At 48.9% G+C, this 22,710-nt stretch overlaps 2 protein-coding genes across 2 annotated transcripts; both read right to left on the bottom strand.

The window, feature by feature from the left end:
• Nucleotides 1-118: 118 nt before the first annotated feature.
• Nucleotides 119-5,995, bottom strand: NANP (N-acetylneuraminic acid phosphatase). The gene is made up of 2 exons (XM_059705364.1): nt 5,840-5,995; nt 119-886 (listed from the first exon to the last, which is right to left on the bottom strand). Exons 1-2 carry the CDS (start codon nt 5,924-5,926, stop codon nt 230-232), a joined length of 744 nt encoding a protein of 247 aa, XP_059561347.1. The 5' UTR covers nt 5,927-5,995; the 3' UTR covers nt 119-229.
• Nucleotides 5,996-20,413: 14,418 nt separating this feature from the next.
• GP9 (glycoprotein IX platelet) lies at nt 20,414-22,060 on the bottom strand. Its single transcript, XM_059707531.1, has 2 exons — nt 21,975-22,060; nt 20,414-21,078 (listed from the first exon to the last, which is right to left on the bottom strand). The coding sequence occupies exon 2, from the start codon at nt 21,064-21,066 to the stop codon at nt 20,500-20,502; it is 567 nt and encodes a 188-aa protein (XP_059563514.1). The 5' UTR covers nt 21,067-21,078; nt 21,975-22,060; the 3' UTR covers nt 20,414-20,499.
• Between the last annotated feature and the right edge of the window lie 650 nt (nt 22,061-22,710).

Here is a 22,710-nt window from a genome sequence, read left to right as displayed (position 1 = left end):
TTTTAAGTCAGTACATAAAACCTGTATTTGTATACCCATATATAAGTTATCCTGCTTGGTATCTCCTTGGATCCCAGATGCTAAACGATTAATAAAACAAATTTTTAAAAACCTCAAGTCACAGATTAACAAATAATATATTTATTCAGGTTTTCTCAATCACACTACTAAAATTAACATGTACTAATTTATTCTAGGTTTCCAGATAGACCATGCCTTTTTATTTCCTTTAAACTGACATACTGACATTGCAGTCTATATTTTGTAAGAGAGCAGGTAACTCTAGCACAGAAGAAAGTATATAATGTGGCATGGGCGATGACTTCAGCGGCATTATTCCATTTTTATTTATCCAGACTGTTGCTCTCAGCCCTGCATTGAGGCCTCCTTGTATATCGGTTTCCAGTGTGTCACCAACCATTACACAGTCCCCAGGCTGTACTCCAAGGAGATCACAGCAGTAATAAAATATGGAAGGTGCCGGTTTCTCTTCTTTCTGTTCTCCACCTACGACGATGGCGTCAAAATAGGACTGACAGGCACAAGCCTCAATCTTCTCCCTCTGGGTCTGTCTATCTCCATTTGTTAATAAAAGGAGGCAGACATCCTTTCGAAGTTCAGTGAGCATGGCTTTGACATCTTCTGCTAGTGTCATATGCTGTAAACGTGTGGATTTCCACAGAAAATAACATTCTTCAGCCAACTCCCTATTGGCTGCACCACCCTTCGTTTCCTGAATTGCTTCCTCCCAGTGTGAAGTCCTTTGATCTGTAATGCATATGTTGGAAGAACGAAAACATTCCTTGCTGAGTTTAACTTGAACTTTGTCACAAATTATTTCAGCTTCTTCTTTGTAATGGTATTTTGATTGTAAGAGCTTTATTACCTAAGTAAAGGAAAACAGCTCCATTAACACACTTTATGTCTTTAATAGTTATGCCAGGAGAAGATGTGATCCTATAAACCCAGAGCAAAAAGATTCTAGCTCCACTCCTCTTTTCCACCCAATAATATTTATTATTGTTTTATAGGATATTATTATTTTTAGAGGATATGCTCTTCATTGATTTTTAGAGAGAGGAAGGAAGAGAAGGAGGGAGAATCATCAATGTGAGAGAAACATTCATCGGCCACCCCCTGCATGCATCCTGACTGGGGATCAAACCCACAACCCAGGCATGTGCCCCAGCTGGGACCCAAACCCACAACCCCACCATGGTGAAGGGATGACACTCTAGCCTACTGAGCCACCTGGCCAGGGTTCCACTCCAATAGAGCTGTTGTCTGGTAGATCTGTTATCACACCATTTCCATTGGGAATCGGTCTTATTTTTAAAGAACGCCAGAGTAAAGATCTCCCAACCTCTCTAGACAGCTCATTTATATATAATTTTTTTAAACCAATTTCTATTCTATAAACATTCTTTATATACAACTAATAAAAATCCTTCTTTTAGCAGTTTAAGTCCTCCACATTTCATTATGGTCATAAACACATGAACTTGTGCTTATACTTAGTAAAATATTTTAAATTTCTAACTATTATTTAGACTCCAGAAATAACACTAGTTCATCTCACCTTTTCTTTAAAAAAAAAAAAAATTTATCAATTACAGAGAGGAAGGGAGAGGGAGAAAGGAAAAAAACATCAATGATGAGAGAACCATTGGTTGGCTGCCTCCTGCAACCCTGGCAAGTGCCCTGACTGGGAATCAAACCTTGATCTTCTGGTTCATAGGTTGATGCTCAACCACTAAGCCACACCTGCCGGGTTAATTCTGTACTTTTAAAAATGTGTATGTAGCTCTAATGGAATCAAGCATGTTCTGTGATTTCGGCAGTTTAATAATCCAGTGCTTCTGCCAAACGTGGGTTTCTAGATTTTAAAAACTCCAAGTAGTTTTGAGTCACTCTCTTTGCTACCCTGGTTCTGATTCCCTCTTCAGAATTAAGCACACCTCCTCATGTCTCCACAGCTCTTTATCTTGGCTTTTATTACATTAGGTTCTTATTCATTTGGCCTGTATTCTAACATTTACTAAGACCCTAATGTGGCAAGCATTATGCCCAGTGCTTACATACATTATCTCTACCTTTCTAACTCTCAGAGTTCCTTTGCTGAGATGAGGAGATAGAAGTTCAGGATTGTTATGTAACTTGCATGAGCTTCCAAAGTCCACATGCTTGCCTTTACACTATTGAATTAGGCACTTGGAGACCGGGTCTCTTGTCTTCATGACATTATCTGGGGGAAATTAGGTATGCAACCTCCACAAATACTGGATTGGGTGCTATGACAATCTTATGAACGTCGACTGTGGAAATAAAAAGGAGCAAGTCATTCCACAGGATTGCTGGATAAGGCTTATCAGAGGAAGTAATAGTTAAAGCAGTTACCAAGCCCCTAAAGTGGGAATGGGAAGACAATAAAAATCATTCTAAAGAGAAGGAACAAAGACACAGAGCTTGGAATTTTGTAAACTGGGAAAGGCAAGAAGCTTAGTTCAGCCAAAATGAAAGTCATGTGAGAGAGGATGCTAAGAGATGAGACTAGAGCAGCCGTGGGCAAACTACGGCCCGCGGGCAAACTACATCTGGCCCTTTTGAAATGAATAAAACTAAAAAAAAAGACCGTACCCTTTTATGTAATGATGTTTACTTTGAATTTATATTAGTTCACACAAACACTCCATCCAAGCTTTTGTTCCGGCCCTCCGGTCCAGTTTAAGAACCCATTGTGGCCCTCGAGTCAAAAAGTTTGCCCACCCCTGGACTAGAGGCTGCTTGGAATCAGTCTGTAAAGGGCCATGAGTCCCAGGCTATACGAGATGCTACCCAAATCACCTTGGCACACACTATTCCCTATACTATATCAATGGCTTCACACTGTAAGTACTTGGGGTTCTCTGCCTAGGCCCTAGGGCTTTATTTGGCCTCAGGGGCACCCATACACATAGGCTGAGGCCAAAGTGTTGCCTGGGAGCAGGCCTCAACCAATGAGGGACAGAAATTGGTGCATTGGAGAAACCAAGATGGCGGCATAGCCGGAGATTGCTGCCTCGAGCAACCACTTCAAAAAAACAACTAAAAGACGGAACGGACATCATCCAGAACCACAGGAAGGCTGGCTGAGGGGAAATTCTATAACTAGGAGGAAAGAGAACATCATACCCAGACTCAGAGGAGGCCCACTGCTGAAGTGAAATACTAAGGTGCGGAGTGCACGCGGAGCGGGCTGGTGGCGGAGGGTGTGGTTGTCTTCAATCGGGAGGGAGTTTCAGACTCTGAGCTCCAGATCCGGGCGAATCTCTAGGGACCCAGACTCAAACGGGAGAAGCGGGACTGTCTGGCTTCTGTAGGAACTCGAAGGCAGCTTTCTCTCCGAGGTTTGCAGTGGTTGCTGGGACTCTGTGAGGCAGAGCCCCTAGGGATGGAACTGAGAGCAGCCATAACTGCTCGCTCCGGCCCGCCCTGTAGATCCCCGGGGACCCGCCCCGCCCAAGCACTGTGCAGAGCCATTTGCTGGATAGCCTCAGGCAAACGCTAGATTAGCACCGCCCTAGAGATCCAGCACAGAAGCTCTCCCACTACAGACACAGCTGACTCTCATAGCCAGTTAGCCTGGAGGTCAAATCACCCCGGTATTGCCGACAACAATCAAGGCTTAACTACAACAAGACTGCGCACAAAGACCACTAGGGGGTGCACCAAGAAAGCATAAAAAATGCGGAGACAAAGAAACAGGACAAAACTGTCAATGGAGGATATTGAGTTCAGAACCACACTTTTAAGGTCTCTTAAGAACTGTCTAGAAGCCGCCGATAAATGTAGTGAGATCCTCAAGAAATCTAATGAGACCCTCGAGGTTGTGATAAAGAACCAACTAGAAATTAAGCATACACGGACTGAAATAACGAATACTATACAGACTCCCAACAGCAGACCAGAGGAGCGCAAGAATCAAGGCAAAGATTTGAAATGCGAAGAAGCAAAAAACACCCAACCAGAAAAGCAAAATGAAAAAAGAATCCGAAAATACGAAGATAGTGTAAGGAGCCTCTGGGACAGCTTCAAGCTTACCAACATCAGAATTATAGGGGTGCCAGAAGATGAGAGAGAGCAAGATATTGAAAACCTATTTGAAGAAATAATGACAGAAAACTTCCCCCACCTGGTGAGAGAAATAGACTTACGGGTCCAGGAAGTGCAGAGAACCCCAAACAAAAGGAATCCAAAGAGGACCACACCAAGACACATCATAATTAAAATGCCAAGAGCAAAAGACAAAGAGAGAATCTTAAAAGCAGCAAGAGAAAGAAACACAGTTACCTACATACAAGGGAATACCCATACGACTGTCAGCTGATTTCTCAACAGAAACTTTGCAGGCCAGAAGGGAGTGGCAAGAAATATTCAAAGTGATGAATACCAAGAACCTACAACCAAGATTACTTTATCCAGCAAAGCTATCATTCAGAACTGAAGGTCAAATAAAGAGCTTCACAGATAAGGAAAAGCTAAAGGAGTTCATCAACACCAAACCAGTATTATATGAAATGCTGAAAGGTATCCTTTAAGAAGAGGAAGAGGAAGAAAAAGGTAAAGATACAAATTATGAACGACAAACATGCATCTATCAACAAGTGAATCTAAGTATCAAGTGAATAAATAATCTGGTGATCATAATAGAATCAGGGACATAGAAAGGGAATGGACTGACTATTCTTGGGGGGGAAAGGTGTGTGGGAGATGCGGGAAGAGACTGGACAAAAATCGTGCACCTATGGATGAGGACAGTGGGTGGGGAGTGAGGGCGGAGGGTGGGGCGGCAACTGGGAGGAGGGGAGTTATGGGGGGAAAAAAGAGGAACAAATGTAATAATCTGAACAATAAAGATTTAATTAAAAAAAAAAAAGAAATTGGTGCATCAATATCATAGTCTTCTTGCTCCTTGGGAGGAACATAAAGTCTGTTCTGCATACTATCTCAAGAATTCCCCAATTATTCGCAACAGGAACCTGCACATTTATGTAAACTGTATTCAATTCCTTCACTTCCCTTACTCCACCACTCCCTGGGATCACAGGAGAAAACTTTCGGCAGTGAAAATTCTCTAGAATCGATTAAGTCCAGGCTCACAACTGATAGTTGTGTAACTTCCTAGATCTCCTCAAAGATCCTCTGAAACCGGGCTGGCTTAGCTCAGGGTTGAGCATCGACCTATGAACCAGGAGGTCACGGCTGGATTCCGGGTCAGGACCCGGGCCTGTGTTGCCAGCTCGATCCCAAGTGTGGGGCGTGCAGGAGGCAGCGATCAATGAGTCTCATCATTGATGTTTCTATCTCTCCCTTCCTCTGAAATCACAATAAAAGTATATTAAATAAGAAAGCCCGGTGACAAGTCTTCCTACGTTTTAGTTCAACTTTGCCATCGTGGCAGCTTTAATGACATCTTTCTGAGTCCCAAAGCGCAGGAACGAATTCCAAGAACCCAGCTTGCCCTGACTGGTTTGGCTCAGTGGATAGAGCGTTGGCCTGTGGACTCAAGGGTCCCAGGTTCGATTCCGGTCACGGGCACCAAAAAAAAAAAAAAAAAAAAAAAGAACCCAGCTTGCCGGAGCCTGCGAGTAAACAGGCAGGTAACCCAGGCCGCCAGGCTTGAGAGCAGGCAGCCTCCCGGCCCACCCACCCTTTCCCGCGGCTCCCGCACCGGAGTCTCAAAGTAGCAGAGGCCAGAGTTCCGGGTCCCCTGCGGGATCCCGCACTCCGGGCGCCGGGTAAGCGGAGGAGGGAGGACGCGAAGGGAAGTGAACCGGGGGAGCGGGTAACGGGGCATTACCTCCAACATGCCTTTCCTACTGGCCCCCGCCGTGTCAATGAGCGTGTTGTCCAGGTCAAAGAAAACGGCGCGCACGCTCAGCCCCATCCCAACAGCTGCTGGAGTACACGATGCTCCAACTCTGGCTTCGGCCGCGCATGCGCAAGGCAGGTCACCGGGCGACGAACGCCTGGGCGGAGCTTTATGGGTCACATGACCCTCCCTGCCCCGCCCCCTTCCCAACGCCAGCGAGAGGCGGAGGAGCGCGAGATCCGGTGGCGCTTGGGGACCCAGGTCGCCGGGCTGCGCCGGGGCGGGTAACTGCGTCACCACGGGCGTGGTTACCTGATCCGCTGGTACCTAATCTCTTTTTCCTCTTGCCGTCCCGGGGCGGGGCTGGGGAGGGCTTGGTGGTGGTGGGATCGTGACGTCTGGCGCTCAGGAAGGAGACGGAGAAGCTGGCTTTTCGGGATAGGCGTGCAGGCGGCAGGGGGGCCGGTGTATAGTACGCGGAGCTGCGGGGGCTCTGAAACGTCACTGGGCCTTTGCCTTAGGTTAGGGTACCTGTGTGTCTACCACACTAAGTCTGCGACGATGGCCGTGGTGGGTCACCGTGAGTAACGGAGCATAAGGAATGTCCAAACCTGCCCTCGCTCGGATAGAGCGTCCGCCCGCCCACTAAGGGCCCCTTGGAGTCCGGTCAAGGGCTCGTGTCCGGGTGCGGGCTCGATCCCCAGTAGGGGGCGGGCAGGAGGCAGCCGATCTATGGTTCTCGCCCTTGATGTTTCTCTTTCCCTCTCCCTTCCTCTCTGCAGTAAATAAAAATACATTTTTTTGAAAAAATGTCCAAACCTAGAGAGAACTGAGTTTATTTGAGCCAAATTGATCATTGTGGGCGAGCAAAATCTCCATGGCTCAAGAAAATGTTCTGGAGAATGGCAGTTTTACAGCTTACTTTATACATTAGAATAAAAGGGGGAGAGGCAAGGATGGTTACATGAAATCCATTAGTGGTAGAGCAAGGGGATAAGAGGCAGCAAAGCGGGGAAAACTCTGGGATTTGGGTAAAAAACAAACTGGAGAGACACATACTACTCTTACATTGGTGGGCACTGTTAGGGTCCCCAAGGAGGAATGCCCAAGGCCAAAAGTGGGAAGGGATTATACATTTATTCGGTCATCTGGATACCAGATGGGCTGAGCCCCACAATGGCACCAGCACCCAGGGACGGGGAGTCAGAGATTTTAAAGGATCCTAAGCAGGCTTTGTCCGTGGGGAGTTCTCTGAGTGGGTCCGGATCCTGGGCAAGTGTGGAGTGGAAAGATAGGGGTCTTAGCAAATGGAATGTGGTCTAAGTGGAAAGGAATATCAGTTGCAAAATGATCTAAAGGTCAGTTTCCTAGGGGAGAGGGTATCGTTTCTATTATTTGATCAAATCTAATATTCCAGCCTTTTCGTTTTATGGAATAGGGATGGAGGCCATTTCTTCCATAGTTACTTCCTGCTGAGGGAAAGGGAGTCGTCAAGATCATAAGGGGATAGGCCTAACCGGCTTGGCTCAGTGGATAGAGCAGCGGTCTGCAGACTGAAGTGTCCCAGGTTCGATTCCGGTCAAGGGCACGCACCTTGGTTGCAGGCACGTCCCCAGTAGGGAGTGTGCAGGAGGCAGCTGAATCGATGTTTCTCTCTCATCGGTTTCTCACTCGCTATCCCTCTTCCTTCCTCTCTGTAAAAAATCAATAAAATATATTTTTTTAAATAAATTAAATAAATAAAAGTACTAAGTGGCCCCAGCCAGGTTGGCTCAGTGGAAAGAGCGTCTGCCCATGGACTGTCAGCCTGATTCCAGTCAAGGGCAGTACCTCAGTGGCAAGTTCGATCCCCGGCCAGGGTCAGGGCGAGTGCAGGAGGCAACCTGCCAATGTGTGTCTCTCACATCAATGTGTCTCTGTCACATAGATGTTTCTCTCTCTCTCTGTCTCTCCCCCTCCCTTCTTCTCTCTCTAAAAATCAATGGAAAAATACCTTTGCGTGAGGGTTAACAACAACACAAAAGTACTATGGTGATGTAGAAATGCAAAAAGAGAAAAGGAAAAAATGGGGTTTGACAGGAGCTTGAAAGAATCAAGTGACTCATCTTGGGTTTCCTATAGACTATTCACTTAATTTACAGCCATTGTTTACCTTTATAATATACCCTGGAAGTTTATCACCACTTATTTTAGAACTAGTAAACCTCCACCGTAAAATTTGCATATATGTAAATGAACTAGATAAAAAATGATATTCGAGTAAATTCAAGCTGAAAAAGGAGTAACTTAAAATTTTCTTCCACTTATATGTTCTGAAAATGAGACTGCTATTTAGAGAATGAGTTGGAAATTTTTATTCAAAGAGTGAAACTAGCCACCATCAGTGTAACGGGAGTTGCTTTTCCCTGAGGAGTGTGTTACAAGGTTCACAGGTATCTCTCTCTCTCCCAATTTTTTTTTTGGGAGGCAACCAAAATTTTTGGTGGCCTTGTTTCAACAAGGCTTATTTATAATGTTGTTTAAAAAATAGAAGAAAAGGGCATAAGAGAGCCCCCCTACTCTCCCTCACCAGCTTGTCACCTAATGCTTCTTCCCACCTACAAGGGTTCAGCGGCTCAGCAGCAACTCCTAGCTTTATCTTTATAACTAAACCTATTTGTACCCACAACCCTAACTGTAGACCTAGCCTTAAAACGATACCAGAAATTAAACCACACAGCCGACAGCCACCATGGAAGGGGCCAAGGTGGTGGGGGGGGGGGGGGGTAGGGGAGAACAGGCAGGCAGGCGAGTGGTTAGGGGTGATCAGGCAGGCAGGCAGAGGTGGTTAGGGGTGATCAGACAGGTAGAGGAGGTTAGGGGCAATCAGGCAGGCAGGCGAGTGGTTAGGGGCAATCAGGCAGGCAGGTGAGTGGTTAGGAGCCAGCAGTCCTGGATTGCAAGAGGGATGTCCGACTGCCAGTTTAGGCCCTATCCCCGACTGCCAGTTTAGGCCCTATCCCGCAGGGATCCCTGTGGAATCGGGCCTAAACTGGCAGTTGAACATCCCCTGAGGGGTCCTGGATTGCGAGAGGGTGCAGGCCTGGCTGAAGGCCCCCCACCCCCATGCACGAATTTCATGCACCAGGCCTCTCTATCCTATCTAATAATAGACAAACATGGTAATTAAGCATACCTCCGCTATACTTCCCATTGGCTAATCAGGGTGATATGCAAATTAACTACCAACCAAGATGGCGGCCGGCAGCCATGCAGCTGAAGTGAACATGAGGCTTGGTTGCCCCAGCGATGGAGGAAGCCAAGGTTCCCCGCCTGCTGCACCCGGCTCTGAGCCTGAAAGCAACAACTCCGAAATGCAACTATGTTTCAATTATAGAAGCGAAACAAACCCAGAGACCTGCTTTCAGACAGCCTGGTAGGAGCTGGAGCTGCAACAAAGTTTCAATTACTGAAGGTAAATAAATCCCAGAATAAAAAGAAAAAAGGAGAGACTGGGAGCTTCAGTTGCAGGCTTGGCCCGCCTGAAAACAGCCCTCAGCCCCTCATCCAGGCTGGCCAGGCACCCCAGTGGGGATCCCCACCCTGAAGGGGGTGCCGGTAACCTGAAAACAGCCCTCATCCCCTCACCCAGGCTGGCCACGCACCCAAGCGGGACCCCCTCCGTGATCAGGGACACTCTTTAGGGCAAACCAGCCAGCCCCCACCCATGTACCAGGCCTCTATCCTATATAGTAAAAAGGTAATATGCAAACTGACCCTAACAGCAGAAAGACTGGGAATGACTGGTCACTATGACACACACTGACCACCAGGGGGCAGACGCTCAATGCAGGAGCTGCCCCCTGGTGGTCAGTGTGCTCCCACATGGAGGAGCTCTACTAAGCCACAAGCCAGGCTGATGGCTGCCAGTACAGCAGTGGTGGTGCGAGCCTCTCCTGCCTCCTCAGTAGCGCTTAGGATGTCCGACTGCAGCTTAGGCCTGCTCCCCGCTGGCAAGTGGACATCCCCCGAGGGCTGCCGGGCTGCCCGAGGAATGTCTGATTGCCAGCTTAGGCCCAATCCCCTGGGGAGCAGGCCTCAGCCAGCAGATGGTCATCCCCCAAGGGGTCCCAGACTGTGAGAGGGCACAGGTGGGGCTGAGGGACCCCCCCCCAGTGCACAAATTTTTGTGCACTGGGCCTCTAGTCCTATCTAATAAAAGAGAAACATGGTAATTGGAATACGACCGCTACTCTTCCCATTGGCTAATCAGCAAGATATGCAAATTAACTGCCAGCCAAGATGGCGGCCGGCAGCCAGGCAGCTTGAAACTAACATGAGGCTTGCTTGCTTCAGTGACGGAGGAGTCCAACGTTCCCCGTTCCCTGCCTGCCTTGCTGGCCTCTGAGCTTGCAGTTTAAGAAACATTGTAACGAATATAGAAGCTAAACAAAACCCCAGAAACCTGCTTTCAGCGAGCCCGGGATCTCAGAGCTGGAGTTGATACAGAGTTTCAATTATAGAACGCAAACAAACCAGATACCTTCTTTCAGCAGCGGAGGCCTCAGAGCTGGAGCCAGAACTAAAGCTGGCCCAGAATAAAAAAAGAAAAAGAAAAAAAGGAGCGGTTGGGAGCTTCAGTCCCAGCCTGAAAACAGCCCTCAGCCCCTCACCCAGACTGGCCAGGCACCCCAGTGGGGATCCCCACCCTGAAGGGGGTGTGACCAGCTGCAAACAGCCATCGTCCCCTCACCCAGGCTGGCCAGGCACCCCAGTGGGGACCCCCACCCTGATCCAGGACACCCTTCAGGGCAAACCAGCCAGCCCCACCCATGCACCAGGCCTCTATCCTATATAGTAAAAGGGTAATATGCCTCCCAGTACCGGGATCAGCGGAGCCGCGAGGCCTCCCGGCACCGGGATCAGCGTGAGAGAGTGCAGCGCCCAAACCCCCTGATCGCCCTGCGACTCTGTGTGTGAGAGGGGGCAGGGCCACAACCTCCCTATCCGCCCTGCTCTGTTCGTGACAGGGGAAGGTGCCCCAACCCCCTGACAGCCCTGCTCTGTGCCTGATAGGGGGGATCTCCCCAACCCCCTGATCGCCCTGTGGCTCTGTGTGTGACAGGGTGTGGCGCCCCAACCCCCGGATCGGCCCTGCTCTGTGTGTGACAAGGTGCAGCGCCCCAAACCCCCCCCCCCCCACGGGCCCTGCTCTGTGTGTTACGGTAGAGCCATAACCTCCCCATTGACCCTGCCTTGAGTGTGACAGGGGGCGGTGCCCCAACCCCCCAATCGGCCCTACCCTGAGTGTGACTGAGGGTGGCATCGCAACCTCCCAATCTGCCCTGCTCTGTGCATGACGGGGTGGCACCCCAACTCCCCAATCAGCCCTGCTCTGAGCCCGACCAGGGGCTGCACCTAGGGATTGGGCCTGCCCTCTGCCACCCGGGAGCAGGCCTAAGCCAGCAGGTCGTTATCTCCTGAGGGGTCCCAGACTGCGAGAGGGCACAGGCCGGGCTGAGGGACGGCCCCCCCCCCAGTGCACAAATTTTTGTGCACCGGGCCTCTAGTATATATATAAAAAGCCAGTGACCAGAACACTGGAATGACCGGTTACTATGACACCCACTGCAGCTGACCAACCGGCTTGATCGGGGGTGGGCCCAGCCAGCCAACCTCCCACGTCCTCTCTCCCCCACCAGTCTGGCCCCAATCGGCCCCCATCAGGGTGGGCCAGCTGGACCCCACCCATTTATAAATTCATGCACCAGACCTCTAGTACCTTGTAACAAACAGCCCTAAATAGAAGCCCAGCCTAATCCCTATCCCTAATTCTAAACCAAACTAAATCATACCCTAGCCCTAGCCTTAATCCTAACCCAAAATTTAGACCTAAACCTTACAGTATACCTAATCCCAGTCCTAACCCTAGTTCTAAACCTAACCCTAGTCCTAACCCAGGCTCTCTCCTAGGTCTAACCCTATCCCTAACCTTAAACCTAACCCTAGCCCTAACCCTAAACCTAAATATAACCCTAGTCCTAAATCTAAACCTAATTGTAAACCTAACCCTAAACTAGACCTACCCTTAACACCCTAAACTTAATATTAACCCCAACTCTAAACTTAGACCTAAACCAGTGGTCGGCAAATTGCGGCTCCTTGAGTGTGGCTCTTCCACAAAATACCACGTGCAGGTACGCACGTACAGTGCGATTGAAACTTCGTGGCCACACTCAAGGGGCCAAAGAGCTGCATGTGGCTCGCGAGCCGCAGTTTGCCGACCACTGACCTAAACAAATCTAACTCTAAACCTAACCCTAGTGCTAATATTAACCCTAACCCTAAATCTAGCCTTAGACCATGCTTTTAATTTAACTCTAATGCTACCCTACCTCTAAACTTATCCCTATCACTAACCCTAGCCCCATAGACCTAATCATAATCCAAGCCTAACTATAGTCCTAACACTAATTTTAATGCTAACCCAAACCTTAGGTCTAACCCTAATACTAGCCCTAGCACTTGCCCTAACTCTAACCTTAATTCTAAACCCACACTAATACTAACCCTAAACCTAGCCCTAAACTTATCCTTAACCCTATCCCTAGCCTTTACCCTAGCCCAGGGGTGGGCAAACTTTTTGACTCGAGGGCCACAATGGGTTCTTAAACTGGACCGGAGGGCCGGAACAAAAGCATGGATGGAGTGTTTGTGTGAACTAATATAAATTCAAAGTAAACATCATTACATAAAAGGGTACGGTCTTTTTTTTTAAATTTATTTCAATAGTTTTATTCATTTCAAACATTTTAACAAGAAGAATGTAAACACTAATTATTATAATTTGAAACTTCAAAAAATGGAGGAATCATAGCACAATAACATACCTTATATTGAAGATGGCAAAGGCAAAATAAAATTGCCTAACAAAGGAAAGGTACAAAAGCCTTTCAAATTAAACTTAAATATAATAAAATAATTTAAAACTAAAACAAATAGAAAAGAACAAAATGTGTAAACAGTAAATTAAACATTTTCTTTAGTGCAACTTCCAAATTATGCCTGGGACATAGATGTAGATGGCAATGTAGACTGGGTTGAAAGGTTTTTGGTCTTTAAAACATCAACTTCAGTGGGAACAGTGTTGTTGGTCTCCTTTTTTAGCTAATGCATCAAAGTCTGGAGTTAGTTTTGTTGTGGCTATTCTCAGGATAGATCTGAGGTGTTCGTCAGTTAAGCTGGATCTGTGAGGGGCTTTGTTGATGTTCATGACGCTAAGTGTCTGCTCACAAACATAGGTTGACCCAAACAGGACCAGTATCTTCTGTGCCATCCTCCGGGTGTTTGGAAAAGTGGCTTCATTAAGTGAAGCATAAAAGTCTCTTAGTTCAAGAGAGCTGAATTTCTCCTTTAGGACAAAGTCAGACTGAAGATCGATGAGTTCCAGTTGCACCTCTTCTGGTGCTGTTTCAGGGTTTTGTGACAAAGGACAGGCCACCAGTTGAAGTGACTGGTCAATTTCATCAACATCAGAAAACCGACAACAGAATTCTGCATGCAGGTCATCCAGTGATTTGCTGTATTTCTTCACGTTTTGGATGGTCTCTTTCTGTGTGGCTAGTGTGGCAAAATGAGTGAAGACTTTGTCTGAAATTTGTCTGGAAAAGAAAATCAGCTTCGATTTAAAGGCTTTCACATTAGTGTACATGTCATGTACATACTGATCTTTTCCCTGTAGCTTCACATTTAGCTCATTCAAATGTGAAAATATATCTACAGCAAATGCAAAGTCACACAGCCAATTCTTGTCACTCAGCTCAGAAAATTCGTCAGACTTCCCCTTTAATTTAAAAAATGCACCAATCTCTTCTTTGAGCTCCCACACTTGTTGGAAAACTTTGCCCAAACTCAACCAGCGGACATGAGAGTGGTAAAGTAAGTTGTGGTGATCCGAATCAGTTTCCTCCAGAAACTTAATAAACTGACGGTGCTGAAGTCCCTTTGCTCGAATGAAAATAACAAGCTTTACGACTGGATTAACAACATGATTAAGTTGTAATATAGACTTGCACAATGATTCCTGGTGAATAATACAGTGAAGAAAAATAACATCTTGGTTAGGGTTCTCCTCTTTCACTTTATCCTAAATTCTTTTTAGCAGTCCAACATTTTTTCCAGTTAAATTTGGAGATCCATCTGTCGTGACATTAGCAAGTTTACTCCATGGTAGCTTCATTTTCTTTTCTTTTTTCTTTTTTTTTAAAATATATTTTACTGATTTTTTACAGAGAGGAAGGGAGAGAGATAGAGAGCTAGAAACATCGATCAGCTGCCTCCTGCACATCTCCCACTGGGGACATGCCCGCAACCCAGGTACATGCCCCTGACCGGAATCGAACCCGGAACCCCTCAGTCCGCAGGCCGATGCTCTATCCACTGAGCCAAACCGGTTTCGGCTTCATTTTCTTTCTTTCTTTTTTTTCCTGAAATTTCCTACTTTTATGGACAAAAGGACTCGAGACAGTTTCAACACAGTTCTCTTCTCAACAAAGAACTCTTCCCCACTCGATTTAGTTTTTACCCCTACCTCTGGGTCTCTTTTCACTCACCATGGTTCCTCCTCTTCTGCACCAAAGGCTCCCTACACTCGATCCTTCCCTGTGGCCTCTGTGCCCTGACCCAGGCAGCCCTTCTGGAGTCTCTCCCTGCAACATGCACACCTGACTCCCCGCCTCGGCACCATACCCCAGGTCTGCATCCATCAGGATGCCTCTGGCCTTCCTGAACCCTGTTCTCTTCCCTTACTCCCCTTCTCATCATTTACATCCCGGGGCCCGTCTCTGCCTTGCTCCTCTCACCCTCCGCTCTCAGCCCCATCTCTTCACTATTTTCACCTCGGATCTTGCTGAACCTCAACAATTAGCACCATCCCGCAGTTACCCTGTCCCACACCGCCATCACTTCTTACTCCCGTCCTCTCTTTTCTTTCAGCCTTTCTGGTCCCCGAGTTGTCCTATAAACGCCCTAGCTCTCATCTCTGTGTCCTTGCACCCTTCCACTACGCTCTTATTCCTAACTCCACCTGGTACTAGTCCAGTGTTTCATTCACCCTCTTGCACTTCCGAGAATTTACACCCATTGCCCACCACTAACCGGTTACCTTTCTCAGAACCTCGCAGTTCCCACCCACCGCCAGTCCTGATCCTTCAGCTCATCTCGCTCTGCACTAGTTCACACCCTCGTCACGTCTGGCTCTTAATCACTCTCTCTCCTCTGCTCCCAACTACTACCCCAGCCCTGCCTCTCCTCGCCGCCCACTTCCAACTCTAACCTCAGCACCCATCACCCCACCACCATCCCCTGCAAAGCTTTCCCCTTCAAGCCCTTGCTCTTACACCTAAGCCCAGGATGCCTCTTCCAAACCCGGGTCTTCCTAACCTCGTTCCTTGCCCGGCTTCCTTAACACCCTCCCTGGTTCCTGCCTCCTTTCTGCCTCCTAGGCTGGCTTGTCTCCTGCCTTCGCACCCTTTCTCCCCTTAATCCTCATGTCATTCTTAGACCCGTTCCCGCAACCGCCCCGCAAGCCTTCCTTCCTCTCCTCCTCCGCAAGGCTTTTGCCCAAACCCAGTCGTCGCCCACCCCGCCAAAACCCAGCGCCGGCGCGCCTGGACCGCGGTCTCTCGCCTCCCGCCGGCCCCGCCCCGGGCGCCTCCGGCCCGGCAGCGCCGCGGTCCCGCCCCCTGCCGCCGCTCCTCCCGCCCGCGAGGCGCGCGCCGCCTTTGTCGCCCCTCACCGGGTGTGAGGATTTTGCTTCTTTAAAGGGGAGGGCCAGTGAGCCGGAGACTCCTGTCCCCGCCTCCGAGTCTTGGAATGGGCTCCCTGGCCGCCCTGGTCCCCGTCTCCCCCACCCCCCGGAGCTACCCCCTTTGCCGCCTCCCTACCACCTCCGCCCCTCCCTCGACATCCCCCCCCCCCCCTATTTACCGCCATCATCTCATTTTCTTGGTGACAGTAGACACCCGGTCATACAAGTCCTCTCCCCGTGATTTTCCTTTCAGTGGCTCCATGGCTAAAAACTCCTCCGTAATTTCAAAACTGTCACTAATCCCTCGGATAAAAATTAAGAGCTGAGCAGTGTCCTTTACGTCATTACTTTCATCCAATGCTAGTGAATAAAACTTAAAGAACTCTGCCTTACTATTTAACTTGCTGGCCAAGTCTTCATCAATCAGTTCCACTTGACGAGTCACTGTCCTGCGCGATAAGCTGAGTTTTTCAAACTTGCCTTTGCTCTCTGGACACAAGAGACCAGCTGTCTCTATCATACATTCTTTCAAAAACTTGCCTTCAGAGAGAGGTTTGCTAGCTTTTGCTAATTTGAATGATAGCATAAAACTTGCTTTGGTAGGTGTCTCTTGAATTGCAATTTGTCTGTGAAAGACATTTTGCTGAGCCTGTAATTGAGCCATCAACCTCTGTGCAGTAGCCTCCTGTTCTTGAGGTGACTGCTTGCTAGCATAGTTGCCATGCTTTGTGGCAAAGTGACGGCTGAGATTGTACTCTTTGAAGACTGCAAGTGTTTCCTGGCATATCAGACATACCGCCATTGATCGGACTTCGGTGAAAAAATATTTTGTTGTCCACTCCCTCTTAAACACTCGGCATTCACTGTCCACTTTACTTTTCTTTGGTCCACTCATGTTTAATATTGGGCTAAAACCAACAGTACCATTCTTTTATTAAATTCTTTACTAAAATAAGACAGTAAAGTATAAAAACAAGTGATTAAATTTGCTCTACTATTACATTTTGGTCTTCTAAAAAATATATATATAACAAAATCATCTGGAAAAGTTCAGACATGGGACAGAGGCACACTCTGACCATAGAGAACAACCCCTTTCCTCCATAGGAAACCTGTGTATCTTTCACACAGGCCCTTTGTTTATGGTAACACACATAGCTGCACATTGCTGTGTCTTCCAGACACACTTGTATGGGAGGTGCTAGGGCAGTGCAAAACATGGGTAACCAGTAGTTACCACTAGCACTTCCATTACTGGCAAAAAACAGCCGCAGTGCACATAGTGTGAAAGAGCCCATTATCAATGTCAGATTGCATCCACTGGACTCTATAAAAACAACCAAGTGCCACTTTTAAATGCCCATTGCAGCAGTTTTTCTTATTAAAAGCTGGAAATGGCAGGATATTTATATATATACCCCTACTGTGACAGCCTGGCAGAGCATTACAAAGGAGAAAACCCAGCATCTGGTGATGTCCGTAAGTACAAGACTTCAGGCTGTCATTACCAGGAAAGGGTTTCATCCAAGTATTAGATATGAACATTTGATTTTCAGTTTTTCATTTGTCCAATTACTTCTGAAACCCTGAAATTAAGCGGTTTTGTAATAAAATCTTTAGTTCATCACATTTCTATACAATCTTTTTGTTTGACCCACTGAATTAGGGTTCGTTCACACTAGCCGTGCTGCCGTTGCAGTGTGGTGCAGTACTGCAATGTAGCGCAGCTAGGGTTAATGCAGGGTACACAGGTTTCCATCATGTTTGCGTTGATGCTAATGTGCAGTGGTGCATGTTAACACAAATGCCCTGTGGCACGCATTTTTACAGCTGAAAGTCTTTGTTGTTTTATTAACAAGTCATTGTGATGTACAGAATGTGGGAACAGGAAAAAATTGTGTTTGAGTAGAGCTCTTAATCTTACCTCAGAAAGGCTCTGATACTGTGCTCTCCAGGGGCGTGTCTCCCTACATCACCACGATAACGTGTCTACGCATTCCCAGGGTGATGTCGGGAGACGCGTCCGCGGGCATTACAAGGAGCCTCTGGAAGACTGAGAGGTTGTTCCTTCTACTGAATGGGTGGATATAAATCCGCCCACTCAGAAGAAGGAGCTGCGGCCGTGTTTCCCGACGTTGCCATGTTAACACTGCTGCTGGTGAAGGAGCAGAGGGGAGAGCAAGAGAACCCTCTGCTCTTTCAGCTCCGCTGGCCGGATAGAACAGCCGAACGGGCCAGATCCGGCCCGCAGTTTGCCCACGGCTGGGCTAATGTCTGTGGCTGTGATGGAGAGAACGGAGAGGAGGCAGATGTGATGCTGGTGTGCGTGCGAGCCACGATGGGTACTAAGGGCGGTGTTAATGCGACATCCCAAGGGTGACTCCGTACGGGGTTGGCTCTCAGGGAGGGGAGACCGTGTGAGTGGTCATGGAGAGCTGGCTCTGTGGCTGACTGTGTCCTAAAGGGGACAGCGGTGGGGGGAGACATTGATGATGGGGGTGGTGGCTGTGGGGTGGGTGGTTCTGTGGTGGAAGCCTTGCTGGCCTGAAATAGAGAACGTGGGGATGATGGAAATGGTAAATACGCGTCCCCAGAGGGCGGTTTTCCTAGGGCTCTTGTGTCCATTCTCTATTTACCTGGGAAATTCCTGCTTGGCCACTGAGGTTCCCTTCACGCCTTCCACCCTCAGGGGAATCATCACCTGCATTGGTGACGCAGGGCTTCCCAGGCTCCTAACAGGTTCTCACTGGACCAAGCCACTCAGTCAACAGGATCAAGGCCTATACTAGTCATTGCACCAGACCTGTGGCTGCACACGTTGGCCCCAGGAAGGAGAAGTGGCAGAATGTATGGACATCCCTGTGGGGACTTGGATGCGGAAGAGGCTTAGTTCCAGGGAGCGCAGGAAGTTCCTAAGGGAGCACTTTTCAGATGTGGAAGGGGACCTGTCTGGGATCATGCCTATGAAGTGACTGCTGGTGCCCCTGGAGCTGTGTTCTCCTCTGTACATTGCAGAGAGAACAGTATCTTCCCCTCGGGGTGTTTACAGGGTGCATTGTAAGGGCCTTCACCTACAATGTGCCCAATCAGGAGATGCCATCTTTTATTTATTTATTTTAATATATTTTATTGATTTTTTACAGAGAGGAAGGGAGAAGGATAGAGAGTTAGAAACATCAATGAGCGAGAAACATCGATCAGCTGCCTCCTGCACAACCCCTACTGGGGATGTGCCTGCAGCCAAGGTACATGCCCTTGACCGGAATCGAACCTGGGACCCTTCAGTCCGCAGGCTGACGCTCTATCCACTGAGCCAAACCAGTTAGGCAGATGCCATCTTTTACCATTGTTGTCATTAGGCAGCAGTGGTTCAGCCGATGCCTAATGCAGACGAATTACAGACTCTCAGCTGTGGACTCTGTCGAGTTGATAATATGTGTTATATTTGCCCTATTGATAGAACAATTAAAATTTTCATTTAGTTGCCAAAAGTTGACAAATTCGCCGAACCGGTTTGGCTCAGTGGATAGAGCGTCGGCCTGTGGACTCTAGGGTCCCAGGTTCGATTCCGGTCAAGGGCATGTACATCCCCACTGGGGGGCGTGCAGGAGGCAGCTGATTGATCTCTCTCATAGATGTTTCTAACTCTCTATCTCTCTCCCTTCTTCTCTGTAAAAAATCAATAAAATATATTAAAAAAAAAAAAGTTGACAAATTCAGAGATTTCACATAAAAATCTAGATTTCCAGTCTCTCGAGAAGAATGGAATACAGGGCAGCTAGGTCCACATCTCCACACGGCAGCATTTGGCTGGACCTCTTCGGATGGAACATGGGCTCTCTGATTTGCCACAGTGTCCACAACTCCCTACTGTCCAACCCTCGTCCTCAGTTTGGGGGTCCTGTTCCAGCCTCACCTCTGTTACCGGTGCCTTTCAGTGGCACACTATGCTCACTTGGCTTTCCTGGTGGCACCTTCTGAGCCATGGGACCACCCCATGGAACTCCTAGAGGGAGGGACCTTGGTGTAATTATATTTGATTTGGGTTGGCCTGTAACAGACCTAAACGTTAGCTTGCACAGCGGAGAAAAGTTTGATTTCACTCCTCGGCACCAGAATTCCTCTGAGGGAGAGAAGCGTCTTGTTTGAAGAATCTGTTGAATGGGGTAGAAGTGAGACCCCAGAGTTTGCAGGTGTCTGATGTCAGCACTTTGGAGGGGAGTTTTTTCCATGAGAAATGGAGTACTCTGATGTTTTGTTTCTGAAGAAGAGGGGAGAGGGGAAATAAAGGAGAGAGAAACTAGTGCGGGAGATGGGGCCAGGTGAGCCCAGATGGCCTCAGGGCCAGAGCGCCAAGGCCATTTGGGAATGGTGAAGTGCCTTTCAGTGTATGTCTGTTGCAGAGATGACCAGGCCCTCGTCAGTACTTCCTGTCTGTTCACTGCTGTGTTGTGAGATAAAGCTGTTTTTGGTTTTGGGTTTATTTTTGGAATTTGATGTGCAATTGGCCTGGGCTGCCTAGGATGGTCCATGTGGGAAGCTGGTACTACTAGAGAAGGGAGGGTGTGAGAACTGGTGTCCCGGGACCTGCAGGCACTGGGGAAAGGCTCTGGATGTCCAAATTGTGGAATTGCAGGTGGCTGGTTGGAAGGAAGTGGGACAGCCCATTCTACTAGGAACTTGGGGGACAGAAAAGCACCAGTTGATATCTGGTAATAAAAAAAAATGAACCCAGGTTTCCATAAGGTACTGAGAGGGAAAAATAAAATATCTGAGTTTGGACAAAATGGCTGAGCAGCCAGTTTATTTCAAGTTACTGGTGGAACTGGCTGATCAGGGCTGGTGGAGTCTGGACAGGGGCTCAGGCCTGGCCGCTTGGCCTGAAGAACGACCCTAGGAACAGGGGCTCTCTGGCAGTGCACAGTAGACCTGCCAAGAGAGCCAGGCCCATTATGACCACAACAACCAGTGCCACATCCCACCAGACCCGTGGATAGGCCCAAGGTTTCTGTAGCTGCCAGCCGCAGTTGCCCAGCTCATAGCCTGTGAGCTGGCCCAGTGGGTGGAGGGTGGCATAGCTGGGGCTGGCACAGCGGACGTCCAGCAGGGCCTCTGGTGTGTGGTCCTCCAGCCAGAGGTGCAGGTAGGTGAGGCTGCAGTCACAGTGCCAGGGGTTCTGTGTCACGTCGAGTGTCTGCAGCTGGACCATGTGGTCGAAGGCGCCGGGAGGCACAGAACGAAGGCTGTTGTTGGCCAGCAGGAGGTGGCGGGTGTGGGCTGGCAGGGCAGGCATGGATGTGAGCCCTCGACCCCTGCAGTCCACCCACAGCCCCATGGTTTCCAGGGCCTGGCAGGTGCATGGTGCAGGGCAGTCCTTTGTGGCTTCTGCGGCAGCCCAGAGCAGGAACAGGGCTCCCCAGGCAGGCATTGTTCAAGCTGGCTGTGGGGAGAGTGGCTGTGAGGTGAAGGAGGGTTGGGTAGCCTGCACCCCATCCCAAGAACCAGCGGGTACCATAGGAACAATGGTATCTGACCTGTGAAATTGCAGCTGTGAAGACGGAAGGAACCGAACTGTGCACAACTTAGGCCTGGCTGACCCTCACTGAACACTCGGAAGGCAAGACAGTAGGGGAGGGAGTGGGGGTGACTTCGGAAGAGGACAGGACTTCAGGAGGTTGGGGGAGCAGGTCCCTGCTCCGTGGTTTACAGTCCTGGTCCTCCACCCGTAGGGCTGGGAAAGGCTGCTCCCAGCCTCCCTGCCTATGCCTGGGGTTAGGCCAAAGGTGTGGCCTTCACAGACCACACCTCACCCCACCAATTCCAAACAGCTGGCCGTGATGAAGTGAACCCTTATGTGGTACCAGCACAAGGATGCTGAGGTGGGGGCGGGAAGGGAACCCAGAAGGAGCTCCCTCTGCAAGCCCCTCAGCCGGGCTTGGGGAAACTGAGGCCCAGAGACAAGAGAGATTTGTGCAGGGTCACTCCATAGCCTGTGTCAGAAACCAGATTCAAACTCAGGCCTCATGAGCCCCAGTTTTCTGCCTGATTCACTGCCTTGCCTCCACACTGTTTGCCCCCCTTTCGAAGGCAAGCTCTTTCCAACCCCCAGGGCCTGGCACATGGCAGACTCCCAATGACTATTCGTTGAATAAACCAGTGAATCTTGACTTAGCCAAGGAGCAGGTGTCTCAGAGTGAATGCCCGCACCCAACGCCATCTTCTAAAAGGGAGAGCAAAAGTGGGCATAGAAGTAAGAATTGACAGCCCACCTCCTCACCACCTGGGAGGAATCCCTGGTGTGGGAGGCAGTGCTGGGTAATAAGGGGGGCTTCTTACCTTCCAGGCCTGCAGTCCAGTTCCCCTTTCTGTGACCTGAACTGTCCTGGTTGAGGCTGAGGTGGCAGTTCTATGTAAATAGCTGATGGTGGTCACTGCTTGAGAGGGAGGAAGGAAGTGATAAAAATAGCCTGGCTTATCCCCTGCAGGCAGCCCTGGAGGGCCTATCTCCAGAGGCAGGGGGGCCTGGGGTCCTAGTGCCCTGGGCACAGAAGCCTAGGTCAACTTGAGTGTGCAGAAGGGGTCCCATAGTGCATCCCACTGTATCACCAGTGCCCCAAAGAGCCTTAGTGCAGGGTCTGGGGGAGGACCAAGGAGACCCTACTTCTGGACCCAGGTGGTGAGGAGAGCTTCTAGGAGGAGGAGGCCCTGGAAATGAGTGGCTCTGTTGGTTGGTCCATTAAATCTCAGTTTTCCTTATCTGGACAATGGGAGCAATAAACCTTGTCCTATTTGCCTCAGAGATGTGGTTTGGGCAGCAACCATGGGCAAGTCAAGAATTCTATTCGGGAGGATGATTTAGGTAGTTTTAATAAACTGAGTTTATTAAGCAGGTGATTTAGTTTCTATAAACAGAGCTCTTGTCAGAGAGGCCCAGGAGTGGAACCCAGAGTGGGGGCCTGCTGAGCAGAAGAAGGGGTCCTTCTGGCTATCTCCCATGGTGATGGCCAGTGTCAGCCAAAAATGCCAAACTCAAGAAGAGGGTCCTGGGCTTCCAGCCTAAAGGCATTTAGAA

This window comes from Myotis daubentonii, chromosome 8 (assembly GCF_963259705.1).
Source record: "Myotis daubentonii chromosome 8, mMyoDau2.1, whole genome shotgun sequence".
NCBI lineage: Eukaryota > Metazoa > Chordata > Mammalia > Chiroptera > Vespertilionidae > Myotis > Myotis daubentonii.
The sequence above is the reverse complement of the archived record's forward strand: the minus strand, read 5'-3'. Positions and strand labels throughout refer to the sequence as shown.

Excerpts from the sequence above, each read along its gene's own strand:
- NANP (XM_059705364.1), bottom strand. The coding sequence starts at position 5,926 with ATGGGGCTGAGCGTGCGCGCCGTTTTCTTTGACCTGGACAACACGCTC. Across the intron at positions 887-5,839 it reads GTAGGAAAGGCATGTTGGAG|GTAATAAAGCTCTTACAATC; the intron begins GTAATGCCCCGT and ends TCCTTTACTTAG.
- GP9 (XM_059707531.1), bottom strand. The coding sequence starts at position 21,066 with ATGCCTGCCTGGGGAGCCCTGTTCCTGCTCTGGGCTGCCGCAGAAGCC.